At 34.6% G+C, this 24,730-nt stretch overlaps 1 protein-coding gene across 2 annotated transcripts in view; it reads left to right on the forward strand.

Moving 5' to 3' along the window:
- The window catches only part of LOC125650430 (zinc finger FYVE domain-containing protein 26-like), a 56,227-nt gene that overhangs the window by 14,905 nt on the left and 16,592 nt on the right, over positions 1 to 24,730 (forward strand). The window contains exons 13-26 of one of the 2 annotated variants that reach the window (XM_056164528.1): positions 3,574 to 3,671; positions 4,399 to 4,843; positions 7,426 to 7,511; positions 7,636 to 7,736; positions 9,741 to 9,833; positions 10,481 to 10,661; positions 12,308 to 13,290; positions 13,857 to 14,081; positions 15,909 to 15,977; positions 16,083 to 16,265; positions 19,865 to 19,960; positions 20,121 to 20,277; positions 20,719 to 20,850; positions 22,581 to 22,607. In XM_056164528.1, coding sequence (XP_056020503.1) covers positions 3,574 to 3,671; positions 4,399 to 4,843; positions 7,426 to 7,511; positions 7,636 to 7,736; positions 9,741 to 9,833; positions 10,481 to 10,661; positions 12,308 to 13,290; positions 13,857 to 14,081; positions 15,909 to 15,977; positions 16,083 to 16,265; positions 19,865 to 19,960; positions 20,121 to 20,277; positions 20,719 to 20,850; positions 22,581 to 22,607 — 2,876 coding nt within the window. The remainder of the gene's footprint in view (positions 1 to 3,573; positions 3,672 to 4,398; positions 4,844 to 7,425; positions 7,512 to 7,635; positions 7,737 to 9,740; positions 9,834 to 10,480; positions 10,662 to 12,307; positions 13,291 to 13,856; positions 14,082 to 15,908; positions 15,978 to 16,082; positions 16,266 to 19,864; positions 19,961 to 20,120; positions 20,278 to 20,718; positions 20,851 to 22,580; positions 22,608 to 24,730) is intronic. The other variant, XM_056164529.1, reaches the window with a different exon arrangement.

Raw genomic sequence — 24,730 nt, forward strand, 5'->3', positions numbered from 1 at the left:
AATGCGCATATAAAATACAGAACTACTTATGTCTATTTTAATGGCTCGGAGTTCCTACAAAAGTGAAAGTAAAATGTAAATTTACTATTATTTCTTATCATTATTTTACATTTATATAGGGCTTTATTTAGTCAACACAATTACCCTAAAGCATTTCACATGTAAAACAAACTAAGACAAAATATAAGAAATAATTTCATTTTTGAAAACACATAAGGGTACATCTTTGCTAGCCAATGGTTTTTAGTCCATGCCACTCCCCATTTATGAACCGAAAACCCTTGGCTAGTGAAGATGATGAGGGTATGAATGCCAGCATGCTTTTTATGAAATGTGTTGCAGCTCATATCCTCATGTATTCTAAAAATTAAATTTATTTCTTAATAATTGCCATGCATTTTGCGAAAACAAATACACATCTATTCAGAGTGTTTCAGAAAACGTGTATTAAACCATATTTTCTGCTGATATTTTTTTGACATTTTTACCTACTTTAAGAATTTATGTCCTCTGCAAGTGTTAAATGATATAATTTCAATGGTTATTTATACATTGATTTATTATATGGTAGTCATGAGATGCTAGCAACATTGACACTGAAAAACATGAAGAATCTAGAAGAAATCTAAAATTGGGAATTTCATGGTCGCTACTTCACTCAGATTTAAGGAATGGCATCAAAACCTTAAAAAATTATGCAATTTTAAAAATTCTTTACTCAGGGATATCGAAACAACAAACTGTGTTTGTAGTCACGAAAAACAAGGATACCTCTACTAAAATTCATTATCTTGTGTTAGTGGTTCTGGTGCTATGGTGGGCTTTATGTTTCATTTATTGAAAAATGCATTGTTTCTTTAAAAATCTTTGTAACTCTTGGACACCAAACAATGATAAGAGAGTCTTTACCAACTTTTTAAGTTTGTGGCCCCTTATTAGAACCTCGATAAGCTTCACTTTGTCATGAACTTCTTCATTTAAGAAATAAATTTCACTTTTGAAAATACATGAGGGTATGAACTGCAACATTTCATGCCGGCATGCTTTTCATGAAACACGTCAGTGCTTTATAAAGTATGTCAGCATGAAGTGTCGCAGTTCATATCCTCGTATGTTTTCAAATATGAAATTCATTTTTTGTATTTACATCCTACTTTCATTTCTTTTCAAATTCCCGGCCATTAAAATATACTCTAGAATCATTTAAATTCGTGGGGGCCAATTTTCGTGGATTGCTGGATTTTTACGGGTTCGTGGGGACGTAATTTCGTGGATTTATATATTTGTAAGAAAGATAACTCTGGAATGTAATTATGATTTCTGCTCGTTGAGGATGTAAATTCGTGGGTGAGGGGTACCCACGAATTCCACGAAAATTGAGCCACCACGAATTCTAATGATTCCACAGTATGTATTAATTTATCAATAACTGCAAAACATTTATGAGGAAATGGTTATCATTTAAATCTGTAATGATATCAAATGTAAAGACATTATGTCAAGACATAAAGAATTAAAAAGATTTCTACGCAGAAAACACTTCATATTTACATAAAACCCTGGCTCCCAAAATTGTGTTTGAAAATACAGTGTTTAGTGATAAACAGAGTGAGAGAAATGTGATCACGTTATGTAGGAATGTAAACAAACACTAGTCAACAGTCAGGATACCATGTGCGGCAGTAAAAACGCCAAGATTTCATAAAGGTTAAAAAAAATTCAACATAGGTTTATGATAAATTAATTTAAGGTGCATGTACAAAAAAAAAAGAAAAAAAGAAGTGAAAATTTTCATTGTAAAAGTTTTTTTTCACTAAAGCCGTCAACTTTGGCACTATTAACTTTGAAAGCTGGGTCACATAACATGTAAAGCTATACAGGGTTCATGCTTTGTCTTTGAAAATGAAAAGTGTAGATGTCTCAAACATCTTGGCATCATCAGTTGTTGAAATTTGGGTTTGTTGCTGTGTTTTACATGTATCAAGTACTTTCATATTGTTAAGGAAATATCTAAGTTAATTTTTTTAAATATCAAAATCATGTTCATACCCTTTTAACAATTGTTGCTATGCTACTGTTCAAGGAAGACATAATATGTATTACTGAATTGTGGAAAAGTGCTGGTCATTCAGCAAAACCATAAATGTTACTGATGCTAATGGTGGCAGGAGAAGGATTCATATAAATGTTAGGAACTGTTACTGATGGGGGAGGGAGGAGGATTTATATAAATGTTAGTGACTATTACTGATGGGGGAGGGAGGAGGATTCATATAAATGTTAGTGACTGTTACTGATGGGGGAGGGAGGAGGATTCATATAAATGTTAATGACTGTTACTGATGGGGGAGGGAGGAGGATTTATATAAATGTTAGTGACTGTTACTGATGGGGAAGGGAGGAGGATTCATATAAATGTTAGTGACTGTTACTGATGGGGAAGGGAGAAGGATTTATATAAATGTTAGTGACTGTTACTGATGGGGAAGGGAGGAGGATTTATATAAATGTTAGTGACTGTTACTGATGGGGAAGGGAGGAGGATTCATATAAATGTTAGTGACTGTTACTGATGGGGGAAGGGAGGAGGATTCATATAAATGTTAGTGACTGTTACTGATGGGGAAGGGAGGAGGATTTATATAAATGTTAGTGACTGTTACTGATGGGGAAGGGAGGAGGATTCATATAAATGTTAGTGACTGTTACTGATGGGGGAAGGGAGGAGGATTCATATAAATGTTAGTGACTGTTACTGATGGGGAAGGGAGGAGGATTCATATAAATGTTAGTGACTGTTACTGATGGGGGAGGGAGGAGGATGGGGAGGGAGGAGGATTCATGTCTCCATTCTTCCACCTCTACTTCCTCTGTCCTTAATTCCCTCTCTCTACTTCCTCATGACCCTAATTCCCTCTCTCTACTTCCCCATGCCCTTAAATCCCTCTCTCTACTTCCTCATGACCTTAATTCCCTCTCTCTACTTCCTCATGCCCTTAATTCCCTCTCTCTACTTCCTCATGACCTTAATTCCCTCTCTCTACTTCCTCATGACCCTAATTCCCTCTCTCTACTTCCTCCTTACCTTAATTCCCTCTCTCTACTTCCTCATGACCTTAATTCCCTCTCTCTACTCCCTCATGACCTTAATTCCCTCTCTCTACTCCCTCATGACCTTAATTCCCTCTCTCTACTTCCTCATGACCTTAATTCCCTCTCTCTACTTCCTCATGTCCTTAATTCCCTCTCTCTACTTCCTCCTTACCTTAATTCCCTCTCTCTACTTCCCTTCCTCCTCCTATACCTCCCTCCCTTCTTGTTTTCTCCACCATCCTGATTCCTTTCGCCTCCTCCCTTTTATCTTGTTCACCTCTTTTCCTTGTCCACCTTCACAATGATACATGTTTATTCTACGAGGATAAGCCTCTGTTTATTGGACTGCCTTATTTCTGTTTTGGCCAGCATATTTTGCTAATCAGTCAGTCCAAATGACCAACTGTCAAATTTTTTTTTTTGTAATCCTTTTGTATAACTTCAATTTAATAATGACATATCCTATGCATGTTTATTAAGGTTGGAGAAAGTGGCCAAGAGACTAAGTTTAAGCCTTACTCAGATTATTGTTCAAAGCTGCTGCAGTAACATCCCAAGTAAACTCCTCTGTAAAGAAGGTAAGCAATCTTTGAATTTATCATTTGTCTCAAAGCAATTAAAGACAAATTTAGATGCACACCAACATTTATACTTTTAAGTATTCTGTGCAATCTCGACTGCAATTTTTATCTCATCTAAACTCCAGTGAGCTTTTCTGATCAAAACTTTTCTATGGTCTGTATGTCTATGTTTTCACTTTTCAAGAATCACCTGGCCAAATTCAACCAAACTTGCTATAGACCATCTTTAGATGAAGGGGATTTTTGTTATGAAGATTCAAGTAAACAGGGCTAATGTTTTTGTTGTATGTAGTCAGAATATGAATAAACTTTTCTTATTATTAATCTGATTGTCAAAACCATGAGTGCCAAAGCCAGGGCAGGAATGTTTAGAGAAATTCTTTTAAAATCTTCTCAGGACCCACAAGTGTACAATCTGTCAAATTAACATGTAAGCATCCTCATGTAGTGTAGATTGAAGTATGTTCACATCTGGACCCCCCCCCCCCCAAATTAATATGCATAAAATGTAGATTCAAGGTTCATACCATGGCCCCTTGGTTCTAGAAGGGGCTGCAAGATGGGTTAGGGCACAATTGCAATTTTTAATTCATATGGGAAAATGTAGAAGTTTAGGTGGGTGATGTGGCCCATGGGCTTCTTGTTTGTTTCATATGCTCTTTTCAACTTACCTGTACGTATAATGAGAACACCAACATTTGTAGGGTACTGGTATTTTTTGTAGAACCATGTAGAAATGCAGCAAAGGTTACATTGGAAAGGAAGGTGGTTTTCTCATCAGAAGCACCAGAGGCAGTGGTCAGAAACATTCTTACTCAGTTGACTCATCTTATGAAAGACATCTCGGCAAAAAGTAATCCAAGGGGCGTTTTTGACATTTCCTGTGCCAAACATTTAGTTGGACTTCCAGAATATAGAGATATAATGTTAGGAGTAGAGTCTTTTAGAGAGCTAGATTTAAATTTATTAAAGTCCAGAGCAGAAAAGTTGTGCTTCTATGGTAATTTGCAAAACCTGATGTTCCTTCATATGTGCTTGGATGACATTGAAAATTCTACCTCAAACACGGAAGATCTCAGTGAGAAGATTTACAGTGAGATGTGTGAAATGGAGAAAATCACACGAATGCATCTTTTTTGTTATACCATTGGCCAGTTAGGAAGAGTAAGGTAATATTTGTATGTTATTAGGAAGATAAGGCAATATTTGTATATGTTATTTGGAAGATAAGGCAATATTTGTATGTTATTAGGAAGATAAGGCAATATTTGTATGTTATTGGGAAGATAAGACAATATTTGTATGTTATTGGGAAGATACACTTGTAAGGCAATATCTGTATGTTATTGGGAAGAGTAAGGTTGTGCTATTTTATTGGGAAGAGTAAGATGATATTACTAGCAGGGTTACCATATATTAATTAGTATGTAATTGGTAAGAATATGTATTAGTATGTTGTTAGGAATAATGAGGTAATATTAATATGTTATTGAGAAAAGTAAGGTAATATTAATATGTTATTGAGAAAAGTAAGGTAATATTGGTATGTTATTGAGAAAAGTAAGGTAATATTAGTATGTTATTGAGAAAAGTAAGGTAATATTAGTATGTTATTGAGAAAAGTAAGGTAATATTGGTATGTTAATGAGAAGAATAAGGTAATATTGGTATGTTATTGAGAAGAGTAAGGTAATATTAGTATGCTATTGTGAAAAGTAAGGTAATATTGGTATGTTATTGAGAAAAGTAAGGTAATATAAGTATGTTATTGAGAAGAGTAAGGAAATATTACATCTAGTATGTTATTGCATATGACTTTGTACTGTTATGTAGTTGAGTTTCTAAAACTTCATTATGGATGAGAAAGTGGAAAGTGAGAGAACACAAGAATAATTATATGAATAAGATCTGTCACTTAACTGGAAATTGAACCCAGGACCCTTTATTAATTTATTACTAGTCAGGTGTTCAACCATTGACTTATCCAACCATCCATACCCCATCGACCAATCAACCAGTTCTATTATAGTATGTATTACTAGTGAAAGTATTAGTCTAAAGAGTTATCTGTATAGTTATCGTTAACTTTGTGGGTTATGGCACAGGCAATTGCATCGCTTGGGGTCGAATTTACTATATAAAGAGTTATATAGTAAATTCGACCCCAAGCGATGCAATTGCCTGTGGGTTATGGGTTTAAATTTAACTGGGAATATTGTATTAGGTCCATTTCTCTGTTACTGATGCTTTCATTTGTTACAGCTTGTTATTCATGTTGTGTGTTAGTTACAGCATGTTCTTCATGTTGTGTCTGTTACAGCTTATTCTTCATGTTTTGTATCTGTTACAGCTTGTTCTTCATGTTGTGTATCTGTTACAGCTTGTTCTTCATGTTTTGTATCTGTTACAGCTTGTTCTTCATGTTGTGTGTCTGTTACAGCTTGTTTTTCATGTTTTGAATTTGTTACAGCTTGTTCTTCATGTTGTGTGTCTGTTACAGCTTGTTCTTCATGTTTTGAATTTGTTACAGCTTATTCTTCATGTTGTGTATCTGTTACAGCTTGTTCTTCATGTTTTGTATCTGTTACAGCTTGTTTTTCATGTTGTGTGTTTGTTACAGCTTATTCTTCATGTTGTGTATCTGTTACAGCTTATTCTTCATGTTGTGTATCTGTTACAGCTTGTTTTTCATGTTTTGAATTTGTTACAGCTTGTTCTTCATGTTGTGTGTCTGTTACAGCTTGTTCTTCATGTTTTGAATTTGTTACAGCTTGTTCTTCATGTTGTGTGTCTGTTACAGCTTATTCTTCATGTTTTGTGTCTGTTACAGCTTGTTCTTCATGTTTTGAATTTGTTACAGCTTGTTCTTCATGTTTTGTATTTGTTACAGCTTGTTCTTCATGTTTTGAATTTGTTACAGCTTGTTCTTCATGTTTTGTATCTGTTACAGCTTGTTCTTCATGTTTTGTGTTTGTTACAGCTTGTTATTCATGTTGTGTGTCTGTTTCAGCTTGTTCTTCATGTTTTGAATTTGTTACAGCTTGTTCTTCATATGTTGTATCTGTTACAGCTTGTTCTTCATGTTGTGTGTTTGTTACAGCTTGTTCTTCATGTTGTGTGTCTGTTACAGCTTGTTCTTCATGTTGTGTGTTTGTTACAGCTTGTTATTCATGTTGTGTGTCTGTTTCAGCTTGTTCTTCATGTTTTGAATTTGTTACAGCTTGTTCTTCATGTTTTGTATTTGTTACAGCTTGTTCTTCATGTTTTGTATTTGTTACAGCTTGTTATTCATGTTGTGTGTCTGTTACAGCTTGTTCTTCATGTTTTGTGTTAGTTACAGCTTGTTCTTCATGTTTTGTATTTGTTACAGCTTGTTCTTCATGTTTTGTATTTGTTACAGCTTGTTATTCATGTTGTGTGTCTGTTACAGCTTGTTCTTCATGTTTTGTGTTAGTTACAGCTTGTTCTTCATGTTTTGTATTTGTTACAGCTTGTTCTTCATGTTTTGTGTTAGTTACAGCTTGTTCTTCATGTTTTGTGTCTGTTACAGCTTGTTCTTCATGTTTTGTATTTGTTACAGCTTGTTATTCATGTTTTGTGTTTGTTACAGCTTGTTCTTCATGTTTTGTATCTGTTACAGCTTGTTCTTCATGTTGTGTGTTTGTTACAGCTTGTTCTTCATGTTGTGTGTCTGTTACAGCTTGTTCTTCATGTTTTGTGTCTGTTACAGCTTGTTCTTCATATTTTTTAGCCTGTTTGATTTGAAATTCACGTTGAATCGCTGTGGCCTTCCACCTGCATTAGAATTTGGTGATATTCTTAAGAGCAGGATTTCTGGTAAATATTATACAAATAGCATGCAACAATAAAGGTTTATAGATAATCTCCCATGTACAGCATTTGTTTAGATTTTCATTTATGATTACAATCAATGATTCCTGATCTGGATATGTTTATACAGAGCTGGATGAGTGTGATCCATGGATTGAGTTTGCATTGTATCCGGAACCACGACTTCTCTTTGTGACCACATCATGCAGTGAATCCTCTCCTCCATTACAGGTCGGTCATGCTTCACTTGTGGCTCTGCAACTGTAATAATATTTTTCACTTAACCCAAGATTGCTATGAGTAGGCATATCTTTTACAGTTTTAAAATTCTCTTCAAATATTGTTGCCTTTTGTGATTTTGTTTAGCAGTATAGAGATTTATATAAGTACTTCTTTTGACTACTGTAAACCAACTATTAGTTGTAACAACTTTATTTTGCGATTTACCAGTGGTGAACTGATTCACGGCCACTAATTTTTGGAACCGAGATTATCTTAAATAAATACAAGGCATCATGGACTGGTTCACGGTGAGAAATATTCATGATGAGGAGGTTCTCGTGAACCTCATAAAAACTTTTTGCACACAAAAAAAGTTAATTTACAGTATTTCTTTTTTCTCATAATGGTATTTAATCTGATTCATCATGTGAATGAAAGTTTAGTTACTTCTTAAGAATCTCATCACTCTGCAACATAGGAGCATTAAGCCAGAGGGTACTTTAGGTTTGCCTATCTGTTTATCACTAGTCCACTACCGGTGAAATCAGAGGCTACTTTAGGTTTGTCTAACTGTTATCACTATCCACTACCAGTGAAGTCAGAGGGTACTTTAGGTTTGTCTAACTGTAATCACTAGTCCCCTACCAGTGAAATCAGAGGCTACTTTAGGTTTGTCTAACTGTTATCACTAGTCCCCTACCAGTGAAATCAGAGGCTACTTTAGGTTTGTCTAACTGTTATCACTATCCACTACCAGTGAAGTCAGAGGGTACTTTAGGTTTGTCTAACTGTAATCACTAGTCCCCTACCAGTGAAATCAGAGGCTACTTTAGGTTTGTCTAACTGTAATCACTAGTCCCCTACCAGTGAAATCAGAGGGTACTTTAGGTTTGTCTAACTGTTTTCACTAGTCCCCTACCGATGAAGTCAGAAGGGACTTTAGGTTTGTCTAACTGTTATCACTAGTCCCCTACCGGTGAAGTCAGAGGGGACTTTAGGTTTGTCTATCTGTTTATTACTATTCCCCTACCGATGAAGTCAGAGGGGACTTTAGGTTTGTCTAACTGTTATCACTAGTCCCCTACCGATGAAGTCAGAGGGGACTTTAGGTTTGTCTAACTGTTATCACTAGTCCCCTACCGATGAAGTCAGAGGGGACTTTAGGTTTGTCTAACTGTTTTCACTAGTCCACTACCGATGAAGTCAGAAGGGACTTTAGGTTTGTCTATCTGTTTATCACTATTCCCCTACCGGTGAAATCAGAGGGTACTTTAGGTTTGCACTCTGTCCATCTATCAGTCCAACAAATCAGTTTTCCAGTTTTTTTCATAATGCTTGCAGATTTTCAATTGATATTTGTATAATGCTTTACCATGAAAAGTTACAGATCAAGTTTTGTTCTCTTCCGTTGATGTTTTTGCTAAGTTATGGCCCTTGAACTTAGAAAATTAAATAAACACTCAGTTTCTGCTTTTTCTTTGTCATACTTGTAGATATTCATTTGATATTTGCTACATTGCTTTACCATAACATGTTACAGATGAAGTTTGAAATTCTTTTCCCAGTCTGTTGATTTTTTGCTGAGTTATGGCACTTGGACATAGAAAATATGGAATTTGAATCTGTCACATATAGCTTTTATTTTATGTGGTCTAGTTATTCTTGTGCATAAATTGTTGATGTATGATTATTCAAGCAGAATATTATGCAGACAACTTGACTTTGGGACTGGTAGGGAACAAGTATTGCTCTGCAATACTTACAGAATGCTTGTTTTCTATGTTTTGTATGAAATCACCATGCCTTCAACTTCTTAGAAAGTTCAAAGGATTTCAACCATCTCATGTTTTAGTGATTTGGATTTATAACTGTAAGTGGTAGATTCAGGTGGGAAAGAGTGGACTTGGTCACCACTTGGGCATATGTGATCCACATCAGTTTCTTTTTATATAATTTATACTTTTGCGGTACTGGTTTTGCCACATACATGTACTTCAGTTGATTGTCTTTCAGGTTCTGAATCCTGAGCTGGTGAAGTGTCAACTGCAGTCTGCCATGAGAGAGTATTTGATACATTGGGTTAAGATTGACCCGACTGAGAGTACAGTATGTGCTAGTATTTGCAGTAGAAAACATATTTATTGTTACTTTTGACACTAAGTTTTTCACTATACTAGTCAAAAGGAATAGTAATTTCTACAATTAAATAGTCCTGCTGATTGGTCACTAGTCCGAATGCCAAAGCAACGAGGGAGGGGGGGTGGGTGGGTGGGTGCGGGATGATAAAAAAATTTAGATACAAAATCGTGCATTTCTTGTAAATTTTGATACAAATAAATGAAAATTTGATGACCAAATTTAGCCTCTATTTTTTCAGATTCTCATATCGTATTATGTATTATGAAAAGTTCTAAGTGTAGTAGTGATGTGGATATGTTCGAATTAGACAGCTCGATCAGTAAAGATTAGTCCATTGTATTTATAACGATATACAACTGAACTGAAAGTAGAGAGAAAGTTTGCATGAAAATAAAGGGTTCTAATTTTAGTAATCTATCCGACTACTTATACATGTAAATGATATTCAGATAGTACAGAACAAAATTTATTAGCCTCGGGCTACCGGATTAGCGTTGGTGTTGAACCCTGATTTTTGGTAATTAACCAATGGCTCCAAATTCAGATGAAGTTCTAAATCGATATTTCAGTTTGTGAGGATGTAGTATATACTGTATAAACCCCTGTTTCCTTAGATCACCCTCCCTGAGCTGCTGATGTGGTACAGACATGACTTTAGCAGTGAGCAGGAGACATACACAGCAGAACATGAGGGGATTCTGCATGTAGTAGAAGGGAACACATCTGGGCCCACACAGGCAGCACTGAGGGAAATGTTACAGACGGACACGGTCCATGGCTTACCAGAAAGCATTGGTCAGTTGTATATCTTTATGATGCACCCTAACTCTTTCTTATCTTTCTTTTCTGTAGCTTTGAAATTCAAATTTGTGTTTCATTAGAAATCAGTGCTTTGAACTCAGAACTTTCATTGTATGTTAAAATTTTACATGTACAAGATTTAACAATGTTGTACAATGTAAAATGTAAGCTCCCCTTTGAAAAAGAGGGGCATATTGTTGGTCAGTCTGTCAGTCAATCAAGTCTTTCCGCTCAATATCAAAAGAACCCTTTGCTTGACAGTACCAAACTTTGTACAGTGGTTGCCCTGAGAAAGTAGATGATGTTTATTGAATTTCAAGTCATAAGGTGAAAGGACAAGGTCAACCTGGACATAGTAAGATATTGTCTGCCCAAAATATCTTGAGTACTCTTTGCTTGACAGACATCAAACTTGGTACACTGGTTCTACCTAAGGAGTAGATGACCCTATCAATTTTGAGATCACAAGGTCAAGGGTCAAGGTGGACATAATTAGATATTGTCTTCTGAATATCTTAAAGGACACATCTCATGTTTTCAAAGTATACAAAAATCCATGCATTTCGTCTTCTTTATGCTTATTTTAATTAAATCTAAGCCCTGATTGTAAAAATCTCTTTAATAAGTTAGGTAGTCACATGGTACAGTAATGTTACATACACCCTTCTTCGATCAACTGATTGTAAAAGTATTAGTGTTAGATATTAAAAACTTTTAGGGGCCTAATTTATTCACCATGGGCAACATTTAATCAATGTTGACAATTTTTCCGAGTTTTATATGTTTTCGCCATCGGTGCATACAAATAGCGATGTAAATACCCAGATATAGTGAGAAAAGCGAGTATGAAATTGGCAATATTGCGAATAAAAAATGCTTACATGGGTCGTTGTCTACAAACTACATTGTGTATTTGGTAATGTTATTCCTTTATACATCTGTAATTAGCACTGTTTTTATAAAATGAACAGTGCAATTACTATTTATTTTTGGATTAGACAAAATACGTTATATTGTTGACAACTAGGCCCTAGACTAAGCTACTGTCACGGGTGCATTTTGGAAAGAAATGTTTTTCGCACAATATCAAGTTTAACGTTACTTTTCAATTGTATATAACACTTTGGTGTCATAGCACTTTTGTGTATGTAGTCTTGTGTTATGTTGCTGTGACAGATAAACAGACTGAAGAAGACCGATAACACGGTTGAAATATTTCAAGAAAGTGTTCAGAGTTTTATATAATTATATATATATATATATATATAAGTATGCAAGTATAATGTGTATTCTCATAAAAATACTATTGAATGATTCAAAAATGGTTTTGTAAGAGAATTCAAGCAATTTTCCAGCAATTTTAGACATACATGTGTCATGATTGCTTGGCAGTATAATTTTGACTCATCATTGATATGATAATAGAATTCACCATATTGATTATATTCATCAATATGCTACATGTAGTATGATTTTTTCATTTGAAAAAATGAATTTTAAAGTATGCTAGTACAAAATTCTATGGATTTTCTATGACAGCAGACTTAGCAAAAATTTGTACTAACGCGAAAAGAACTACATCTACCGCAAATACATTAACAAATCTAAAAGAAATAGAATAAAACTAAATTCTCTTTCAGATTCAACTGGAAGAAAGGAGCTTCCTTTCAAAGTTCTTACAGAAAGGCATAAATACAATTTCTTGATAAAGTTTGACAATGGGCTGAGTAATTTGAAGTCACCTCCATCTTCTCCTGGAATAGCTGTTCTCAAAACACACAGAAGAGTAGCCTCCCTTCCCAAGAATCTGGACCTGTCATTTGAACACAGTGTTGGAAGTGAGAAAGAAACACCTGTGAAATACCAGCTGACACCTCAGACTCTGGAGTACATCAAAGATGAGAGCCCTCTGGTGGCCACATTGGTCAGTCTTGTATGCATGGATGAGTTAGATGACATTGAAGAACACCTGAATGTGGACCATTTTACCGGCAGCCTGAGAAGCCGGTCCTCCTCAGAAATGAGTTTGGTGGACATTAAAAGCTACAGATATCAAAAACTGACCAGAGACTATCCAAAACTAAAAGGACACATTCTGCATTATGTTATTCCTATTGCAGGAGCTGAGGATCCTGAGATAATGGGCAGTGCTGACCCCATCTTAAAATTCATTTCCAACAATATATTAGACAGAGTGAAAGTTTGCATGCTGAATTTACACACCAGCAAGGAGTTTCACTCTGTGTTGACAAAATTATTAAATGATCTGACAAAGCAGGGAAAGTGGTCAAATGTGATATCACTTTTAGAGGGCATTCCAATTATGGTTACTAGGCAACAGCCTGATCTTTGTGTTCTTCATGATTTTTCCTTGACCTGTTGTATTACAAGCATAGTCAGAGGAAGTACAGCATTGACCAAAATACAAACCAAAAAAATCATATACTATTTGCACAGATTTTTGGACAAAGAAATGTTTGTACATTTGCTGTTGTCTGTGTACAAAAATCTACCTCTGGATGAGTGCTGTGAACTTTTTGATATGGCATATTATGTACAGACCCACATATCTCTCCATTCAGCTGTAATAGCAAAGATGCAGGAGTTAAAGATGTTTCTTAGGGTAAGTAACCAAACATTTAGTAAAGACAATCACTGTAGTTGGAGTGGAATATGTTTTTGACACCTCCTGCATTTTACTGTCCCCAAATTACCATATATGTATGTCAATATACATGTATATGCACGTTAAGAATTATTTGCATCATGTTTCGTGAAATTAGGTTTGTAATTGTGTATTATGATTGCAAGTATCAATATTTTTCTGTAATCATGATAATAATGTTTCCCTCAAAAGACATCTAGATAGAATTTTAAAATAATCAGAATTTTGAGAAAATAAGTTTCTCTGTAGTTCTATCTTAGATCAAAGCAGTTTTAACTTACATGCATCTCTTAAATCAAAGCCAGATGAAGCTCGAGCATTATTAACAATGATAATTGTATTCAAGTCGGCCGAATTTACATTGATTCACAAGGTGGAGATACACGAGGAAAAAAAACAATTGGCACAGACAAAAAATATCTTAATATATGTTGTGGACTATTTTATAAACATTTAATGTCAAAATACCTTGAATTGTTTCTGATCAGCTCAGCAAATTAACTTGTTTACTTTATACATTGTAGGTAACAGAATGTTCCAAAACCCTACAGTTTAAACTTTCCAGTGGAACTTCTTTTGATATAATGGACAAAATAGACATGGATAGCTTGGAACAGTTGACAGAGTGGAGAAAAGCTCAGTCTCCCAAACAAGCAAACAAAGTTTTGTCTGTCCTGTTGGAGACTGGAGACTATGGGACGGCCAGACAGTGGTGTGGTCATGTTAATTTTACAGAGCAGAAATACCTGGTGAGTATTTAAAAAAATCTGATTCATTAAAATTACTGTTAACATGGAAACAGTATAAACTGAGACACAATTTGTACCACAGTCTTAAATGTTGGCAAACAGTGTTTGGGATGTATTCATGTGCACATGTGTTTGACTGTCAATTGGCAAAATGTTATCTTATAAAATTATATTGATCAAAAAAAAAAGAAAAAAAAAAAGAAAGGCATAGTACAATTTCATATTCATCTTAAGACATGAGAAATACTTAATAATCAATTTATTGACAACACAAAAATGATGTAAACACTGGGTTAATAATCAAAGTATCACAACCACTAATGATAATTACAGTCCTTAATAGTTCAAGGTCACCCGAGTTTAATACCTAGTGTACCTCCCATGACTGCCCAACAACACCTTCCCATGGACACAATTTAGTCTTAAAAAACTGTCTAGGGATGTTGTTCCACTCTATATTTACATGAAAGCTTCCTGATATAGTGCAGATTAAAGTTTGTAACAATCATGACCCCCGAGGTTAGGGTGGGGCCACATCTGTAGAACCATTGGGTCAGAGAAGTTTACATTTACATAAAAGCTTCATGACATAGTGCAGATTCAAGTTTGTAAAAAATCATGGTCCCCGGGGGTAGGTTGAGCCACAATAGGGATCAAATTTTTACATGTGAATATGTAAGGAAAATCTTTAGATATAGGCCAAGGTAACTCAGGTGAGTGATGTGGCCCATGGGCCTCTTGTTAGGTCATTTGAGCTATTGGTCCGCATTTGCCTGCATCTGACATGTGTTAACATCCTACTCTTTCTTCAAATGAAGTTTAAGGGGATGTACTAGACTTAGCATGTCTGTCCGTCTGTCAGTGGACAAGATTTTTTCCAGACATATTCTGAGAGACTAGTTTGGGTTTTTAAAAGAAAAATTGTACACTCTTTATTCATCATTTAAAGATGTGCAACTGATGTTTTCATCGAGATTGGACAATTTTTAGCCGAGTTGCAACGAAGTTGAACTTGGCTATTGGTTTGGTGACGCGGGCGGGCGTCAACAATTGGTTTCCGGATGATAACTCAAAAAGTTTACAATCTAATCAAATGAAACTTTGATATATTGTTGGGTACCAGGTAAGGAAGACCCCTATTGATTTTGGAGAAAAAAGGTCAAAGGTCAAGGTCACAGTGACCGAATATAGAATGAAAATTTCAGAAATATTTGGTTTCCGGATGATAACTCAGAAAGTTTAAATCCGAATCAAATGATACATAAAGATATTGTTATGTATCAGGTAAGCAAGACCCCTGTTGATTTTGGAGAAAATAGGTCAAAGGTCAAGGTCACAGTGACCGAAAATAGATTGAAAACTTCAGACAAATATGGTTTCTGGACAGTAACTCGAAAAGTTTAAAACTGAAATTAGTTCTTCACAATTATAAATATCCCACATCATTCCTGACTTTACAATGTATCCCATGCAGCTCGGCTCATGCACCCCAGGATGCATATATTGATTTTTTTTTTCATGTCACAGGTGTTTTAAAACTTCATGGGCTTGTTTTATATTTCGTAACAGTATGTTCTCTCAGAAAACAGCTTCATGGATTTTGGAGAGGGTAGAATGTTTGTCTGTCAGTCTGTCTGTGGATATGATTTTGTCCAGACATTTTCTAAGATTGGAAAGTATATATATATATATATATTTTCTTCCCAATCTTAGAAAATGTATATATATGTAGATATGTATGTATATATATATATATTGCTGCAATATAAAAGGAATTTGGTGTATCCTGTAACTTGTAACTTTTTACATACCTATTTTTATTTGTAGGGTGTCATTGAACATCAACTGTTTACACTTCTGGAAAATTCCAAGTCAGATTTAACAAAATCATTTAAGGTGAGTTTCTGCCGTCATTACCCCCCCCCCCCCCCCCCCCCCCCCCCATTATTTGATGTTTTAAATGTGAAATAATTCTATTTACATAATTGTTTTGGTCGATAGATTTTGGAGGAAATAAAGCAGTCCAGTGAGGAAGACTGTCGTAGAATCTGTGAGAATTTACTGGAGAAACTGACCTATCAGAAGGACCGTTTGTTTGTTGTGACTTACATGATGGAGCACCTGACTGTTGTGTTGACTGAAGAGAGGATGGATGAACTTCATCAAACCCAAATTGGATGTAATGTAAGTGTGTAAATGACACTATCTGGCTTTACTGCAGACAGAACAGGACGTCAGTTTAGTTCTGATAATCAAAAATGTTCAGGAATTTAGAAAATTTCAGATCATAAAATAAAAAAGGTTGTAACAATTTTTTATTAAGTGCATGTCAGTATATAATTCCAAACAATCTTATTTGATTTCATTGCTGTTACTTTAATCTGGAAGAAGTGGGGGGGGGGGGGGGGGGGGGGGGGTCCAAAACAAAAAATTACATATCTACTCAAAATTTTCTATGGCCATAGCAGCCAGTCATGCATGACTCCTTGTGCTTCTTGTTTGATAAAGTTATCTTGTTTCACATCTAATAAAAGGCATGTTCAAATTCATTGACAATGTCGACATTCTACTTACCCACTTAAGTTTAATGGAAACAGATCTCGTACGTGGTCTTGTTGACTAATCCAATACGTAATGATATTTTACTGTAAATTGTCTTAAATGCATCATCTGGTTCACAATAATGTTGAGGACTTAAAAAACGTAGATCCCTCATAACTTGATACTGTGGAATCATTAGAATTCGTGGTGGCTTAATTTTCGTGGAATTCTTGGGTACCCCTCACCCACGAATTTACATCCTCAACGAATAAAGACAATTATATACATTCCAGAGTTATCTTTCTTACAAACATATAAATCAACGAAATTATGTCCCCACGAAGTCGTAAAAATTCAGCAATCCACGAAATTTGGCCTCCATGAATTTAAATGATTCTACAGTAGCTGATTCCACTCTATTATCTCCCCGCCTCTCTTCAAACCAGTTTGAGTACAGTCCACTTCAATAATTTCCACAGACGACAATGTTGACATTTTGTCTCATTGCTTTTCCTCAAAGTTTTGTGGAATGATCAGGCATCAAATGTAAGGTCGTCAAGTTCTCCATCTTGGGTTAAAATCTTGTGGTGGTATGTCAGATTCTGTCAAAATGCATTTATTCTTGGAAACCCTTGAAAATGAGAGTGAGGCTGAGGGAATTAAAGTAGGCATACAACGGATTGTAACTCATTACATTGAAAAGATAGTTTGAAATCATGGCAAATATTTTTTTAACGTGGAATTTTCTCTAGTATGAAATGTATCATGAAATTCAGGTGGCACATGTATTTTGCATATGTACAGCTTGGAAATCTAGGAAACTACTTCCTTTTAATATACTATTTTTCTCTACAATGGATTCTAAGTGGGATGTATTCATTTGGTTTTGTCACACTGGATGATGTTTGACAGCTTTCATTCCGTTGTTTTCACTTGAAACTCCGATAAAACTTCCAATACCTTACAAATCAAGTTATTTCAACAACTGCTGGTGTACTTGACTCAACATGGATACCAAATATAAATCACAAGAGTCATTTGGGATCAATTTTATTGGCCTTGTTTTTTTTTAAATTATGGACAAGAGAGTAGAGGTAATAGTTAAATTGTTTTATGAATTCAGGATTAATTGTAAAATATCAAGTGACATACATAAACCCTTACAAAGAGAGATACATTGCTGGATCAAGTAAATGTTCTACCAAGGCTCTATCTAATCCATACGATAATATTAACAGCTGTGAAAATGAAACACTGCATGTCTTTCATTGAGTTTAAGATTTGTTAATAAAGTTATGTATGATATATTCAAATTTTAGCCAAAAAATAAGGATGAAAGACTTATGAAGTCTATTGAAATGATAATATTTTTAATTGCGCATGAATATAAGGTGGGGGGTGGTTAGGAGAATAAGGACTTTGTATTATTTGATATATTGCATTTAAGACAGATTATTTTATCATACTAATATTGTATCAGAATTATGATGAAAACTACGGAAGCTGATAGGTGCCAGGGTATAGAATTAATATTTATTTAACTGGTGGCCGCCACTTAATTTATCTGGCGGCCGCCACTTAATTTATGTGGCGGCCGCCACTTAATTTAACTGACGGCCGCCACTTATTATCTGGCGGCTGCCAGTTAATTTATATGGCGGCCGCCAGTTAATTATATGGCGGCCGCCAGTTAATTTATATGGCGGCCGCCATATAAATTAACTGGCGGCATCCACTTAATTTATATGGTGGCCGCCACTCAGTTTAAATCATTTATATGGCTGTCACCAGTTATTCAATTCCTCTCTCTTAAGGGGCGCAATCCCTCCCAATGCTTAGTAATATGTATGTGATATATATATATATACAATTAAGAGCATTAAATTATTGTTTTTCGATTGTACTGTTAAATACGTAGAACCACGGAGCTGACCCTGCATTTTTTTGACAACATTCAATTTCTATTATTTTCACATGCAAACTATAATTATTTTCACATGTGATATAAGATAAATTGGCTGGATTGGCCCCCACCCCACTCTTTTGGTGGTTGTAATGAATGGTAAAAATGTAATAATGAATGAACTGATCAATTGAAGAATGAACGGAGCCCTCTCCCTCCAATTTAGGAGTACGAAATTGGGACAAAAGAGACAATTTAGGTTCCTTTTCTGCTTGTCAACAATTGTAGAAGACAATTTCTCCTCCGACTGTCCCTATGCACTTTGGAAAACGATGCTGCGTGTTTGCGTACTATTCTAAATCTTTCCAAAATAATCACTCAGCGATACGAATTACGTTGTTTTTGCAATTGGCAGCCGCCATATATGAATTAATTGGCGGCCGCCAGATAAAATAACTGGCGGCCGCCAGTTAATTCATATGGCGGCCGCCAGATAATAAGTGGTGGCCGCCAGTTAATTTATATGGCGGCCGCCAGTTAAATTAAGTGGCGGCTGCCAGTTAAATAAATATTAATTCTATACCCTGGCACCTATCGGCTTCCGTAGAAAACGTATCTGAAATGAACTATCTAATTCTATATTTGCTTTTGATTATTGAGATTTTTTTTACATTCAAAGAAGTTATGGATATTTTCATTTTACAGGTGTTTTTATTTTTCCATACAAAAAATGGTGAACTTCACACAACCCAGGGTTTTGACTCTAGAATTGGTCCAAATTAGTAATATCTTTTAATGTTTTGATTTAATACACCTATTATCTTATGTAAAGCCTTTCATCAGTGTATGCACTTTTGAGGGCAGTGAAGTTTTAAGAACACATCATGTTTTATACTGTTACTGAACATTTAGAATTTAGCTCAGATATTCAGAACAGGAATTTTTTTCTAGATTTCCTAGCCCTTGGGAGTAGTGATACTTTATCACTAGTATTCAGGTGACAGATAAGGTCCGTGGGCCTCTTGTTCAGGAAAGATTTACTTGAAAATTTGTAAACTTTATAACACTATGTTTAGTGATAAATATTGAGGTCAAAGGAATTGAATGTATCCTGTAACTTTTATTCAAATTATAAACATGAATAATGTTTAGAATCATGTCTTTATAGTCTTAGGCAATATTTTGAATATGTCTATGTCCCTATATTGATGAGCTCGGAGGGGGGGGGGGGGGGGTTTAGTTTAACATATGCCATGATTAATGATGCCATTTTAGTCAACACTTGTTTCTTGAAACACTCTAGCTTTATCATAGCAAGTGTCTCCAATTTAAATTTCAGATGTTGTTATGCATGCCTGAGAACTTTGTGTGTGACTACTGTCATTTAGTGGCTGAGCCAAAGCTGATGCTGGAACAACTGTTGATGAACATGAAGGTACCGTTGTGAAGTGTTTGAACTCTCTTTATCAGACAATTTGTAAATTACTGATGAATTGATGATGATGTTCAAACACTCTAACAAAAATGTTGAGCAGAAGAAGGTAAGTGCTCTGTTATGGAATTTGACAGGAAATGAAATGATTTAAAACTTTTAGGTGGAGTTGGCCAGCACAGCTTTCCAGAAAGTCCACTTTGAGTTAGAGAAATTAAGAAATGTAGCCCAGAGGTTTACCCAGCCAGAGTTTAACAAGCTGACTGCTGAATATGCAACAAAAGCTTTGGAATTCATTGTCATCCAATATGCAGAACCAGGTACTTATCAGTTTGAAGAATTAAGCACATATATTTTCATGTGTTGGTCACTTACTATGATATTGTTAATTCTAAACACAAAAATTCCCAAATAAAGTTAAATTGGACATTGAAAAAATAATATAATTTTGATATGGATATATTAAAAAATGGTTTAATTTGATAATGTCTTGGTCTAATTTAATTTACCTATACAGTATGGTTTAATTTGATAATGTCTTGGTCTAATTTAATTTACCTATACAATATGGTTTAATTTGATAATGTCTTGGTCTGATTTAATTTACCTATACAGTATGGTTTAATCTGATAATGTCTTGGTCTAATTTAATTTACCTATACAGTATGGTTTAATTTGATAATGTCTTGGTCTAATTTAATTTACCTATACAGTATGGTTTAATCTGATAATTTAATTTACCTGTACAGTATTTTTTACAGAGAAAGCCCGATGTCCCTCTGCTGCTTCCAATGCTTCCTCTGACAAAATTGAGGGAACAACTGACAAATCGCCGTCTAAAAGAACCAGTTTAACGGAGTCTGTGAGGGTTAGGAGAAGCATTGACCTCTCAGGTAGGAAGAATTTAATCAACTCTCATTGTTCTTCAACTTCTCACACCCTGTGAGGTGTTGCTTGAGTTTTTAGTTTATGTAAGTTACCTCTTCTGATCAAAAGTAATTGGCATTTTCATTGCTGTCAGTCTTTCCATTTTACATCATTAATTTTTAGCCGAGTTGCGTAGCAGATCTCGGCTTTTAAATTGGCGAAGGATGGTCATTAGATACGTGCATGTTTTTACTTCGTGAATGCAAGCGTGCATAATTTTCCAAACTGCAACTCGGCCATACACATCTTTGATGCGTTTTAGTGATTTTTCTCAGAAACTGCAGGGCAAAATTCAACCAGACTTGACACAAAGCATTCTTGGGTGACGGGGATTCAAGTTTTTTTTTAATGAAGGGTTACACTCTCTGTAAAGAGGACAATTAATATGAAAAATTGGATGTTACATTTTAAAAATCTTCTCATGAACCGCTGGACCAATTTTGGCACAAAGCATTCTTAGGTAAAGGTCTTTTAAGCTTGTTCAATGATAGGGTCATATCATTTTTTAAGGAGAGATAAATAGGAAATTATGAAAATGATGTGAATCACAAAATCTAGAATTACTAGACTTTGGCAGAAACATCACCACATAGTGTAGATTGAAGGTTGTTCAAATGACGGCCCACGGGATTAGAATGAGACCACAAAGTGGGCTGAACATTTTATAGGCATATGTAAGAATTCTACTTTAAAGCCACCTCTGGAACAGCAAGACTACAGTATGTTAAGTTGAAATGAAAGCACACTCATGTACATTCTGTTTAATTGAAATTGATTCCCCATGTGCTTACATTTATCTATTTAGTGTGCACATTTAAACCATGTCAGAGTGAATTCTTTTGTGAAAATGGACCATCTGTGGCACTCCTGGTGAGGATTATAGGGGAATCTCTGCAGATACTTTACCTTGATTGCCTTCTCTATGTATTAAAGAAGGTCTGTTTATTTGTTGCCGAATTATGGCCCTTGGACTTCGAAAATTAAAACAAAGTCTAACAAAGTCTTAGTTTTCTGCACTGTTTTTGTCATGCTTGCAGACATTCATTTGATATATTTAGTACATTGCTTTACCATGACAAGTTACAGATCAAGTTTAAAATTTTGTTCCAATCTGATTGGTTATTGCTGAGTTATGGCCCTTGAACTTTGAAAATTAACACAAACACTTAGTTTTCTACACTTTTTTGTCATACTTGCAGATATTCTATTGATAATTGGTGCATTGCTTTAGCATGACAAGTTACAGAGCAAGTTTGAATTTTTATTTTTTCGTGATGAATTTTGAGGAATCCCAGGAATCAGTGAGAATACCGGATGACTTAATTGACTTGGGGCTGGTAGGAGACATGTATTGCTAAGCAATGCTTACAGAATGCTTGTTCATCTGTGGAGTTCATTTGATCATTTGAGCATTGTGGCCCATGGGTCTTTTGTTTCTGTTTCTTATGATATGTAATACTGATATATCATAAAATGTTATCATATGTTTATCTTTTTGCAAAGAAAGTTAAAAATTATCAATTTTGTTTAGTTCATATTATTTAGGGTAATTGTAGAAAGTTGTTATTATCTAAATTTTTTCTTGTGAGATTAATAATACATGTAGATAGATGAAGTGTAGAAGCATATTTTTTTTTAAATTGCCAGTTATCTGTGTACTTGGCAATGCAATAAATTTATCCTTTATGATTGTCAGAGATATTGATAAAGTATTCCAACACAGGTATTTTGATATACATTAAGCATTTGATAATTAAGCTTTTTGCTTGACATTTATTGTTGAATGTTTTCTTACATTCTCATTACTTTTTCACTCTAAACAAATATGTACTTTCAATACATGTATTTATTGACGAATATTCTGAAATTGATTCAATTATGAAATGTTCATAATGCAAAATTTGGTGCTTGTATCATAAATTGAAATATTTTGGTCAAATCTAAGTTACCCACCCCCACTATCAGGCAAATGAAAATTACCTGCTCCAATGAAACAAAGTACTGTAAACTTCTGTACTATATACTGAAAAATGTTCACCCATTTCGTCTCCATTGTGAATGAGTTAATTTAGAACTTGGGATGAATTTGAAGCAGGAAAGAATGAAGAAATAAATCTTTTTCTTGGTGGCGGTATCAATGGGTGAATTGGATGGAAACTTGACTAATGTGTGCAGATTTCTTGGTATACAGTATATGTACTTATTTTAGCAGTAATCCCATTTTAGTACTTTTCGTATTAGCCATGTTACATTACTTCATGTGCACAGTTAATATGTGAATATACATATACAGTCAAACCTTGTTATCTTGACCTCGATTGGACCGAGGAAAAACTTTGAGATATCCGAGGAATCAAGATAACGAGGATAAAATACTTAAAGAATGAGTGGTTTGGATTTCTGAACCACTTCGACATATCCATTGTATTCGAGATATCAGTGTTCCAGATACTGAAGTTCAACTGTACTTGTCTACAAATATACATGAAATTCTAACATGTGCTAATTTATGATTACACTATTATGTTAAATATGTAGAAAATGTGCTAAAATTTGATTATGCTAATGTTGGTATGTTTACAGTATATATACTGTGTGTATTTAATCATGGGGAATAGTATTTGTAAATAAGGCACATTTCTTGTTGTAGTTGATAAAGTTAACACTAAAGATTGTCGGAGTGTAATTGGAAATTCCTTTAACATTCTAAAATAACCTGTTAATGCTCAGAAACTGAAGCTATTTCATTCTTTTTCTGCCTTGTGCTATGGACTCTTTTCATGTCAAATTTTATCATGAGAACAGCAGTATGATTTTATTTTCTCATTTTCAATATTTTTTGTTATGTTATAATTTCTGTTATTTCTATTCACCATTGCCTAAGTTCAAATAATAATGCATGTACATGTATTATCATAAAAGAGTAGATGCATTTGGATTTCCTTCTTTTTGATATGGAAGGGAAAAGTTATAAAGGGACGTATTAATTAAATATGCATACTTTGAGTGGCCTGGACCAGGAACAATTTCTGATCAAGATGTATATCTTATTTTTGATTGCCATATAGCTTTTGGTTATATACTACTTTATGACAAAACAGACATAGAATTTGTGTGTATAAATATGACCTATATACTTTAACATGAAATGATAGACAGACGTGTGTGCATATTGATACAAATTAGAAAGTGATATACAGACTGCAGTTATAGATAAATCATGGATTTCTCTGTTTCAGAAAATAGCTGTTAACACATTACATTGTTAATCAAAGAATATACTGTCAAACTTCTCCACATGTTAAGGTTAACAAAAACAAGGCCCAAGCTTTGCTTTCAATGGGAGTATTTACATGTCGTACTATTCCTTGATCAAAGGATTTCAAAGAATTAAAGTACTATTTTTTAAAGTATGCATAAAGTCCTATTCATCGTGAAAATATTGTTGCAGTCTTCAAAATTAGCCACTAGCGCACTGGACCAAATACTGCCAGCAGTAAAATTGGGTTTTGGCATGTAAGACATTACATTCATTTGGCCATCAGGCTTGTGCTTCTAAAATATAATTTACTTGCATTTGATAATATTCCAAGATTGAAATGAAGTGATATTTGAAATCAGAATTACTATGGAATCATTCCAATATTTTGTGGGAGATTTTACTGTTTCATTTGGGAGTTAATTTTGTTGATACAATTTCTGTATTTTGTTGTGGTTTGAAATTCTTTGGATACAGGTATCGAAAGTAATCCACGAAAACTGTATCCCCCACGAAATCTAATGATTCCATAGTAATACTTGTATTATACATTAAAGAGATTCAAATAAAATGCTCTAAGTTATTTC

The sequence above is a fragment of the Ostrea edulis genome, chromosome 5 (genome assembly GCF_947568905.1).
Source record: "Ostrea edulis chromosome 5, xbOstEdul1.1, whole genome shotgun sequence".
Classification (NCBI taxonomy): domain Eukaryota; kingdom Metazoa; phylum Mollusca; class Bivalvia; order Ostreida; family Ostreidae; genus Ostrea; species Ostrea edulis.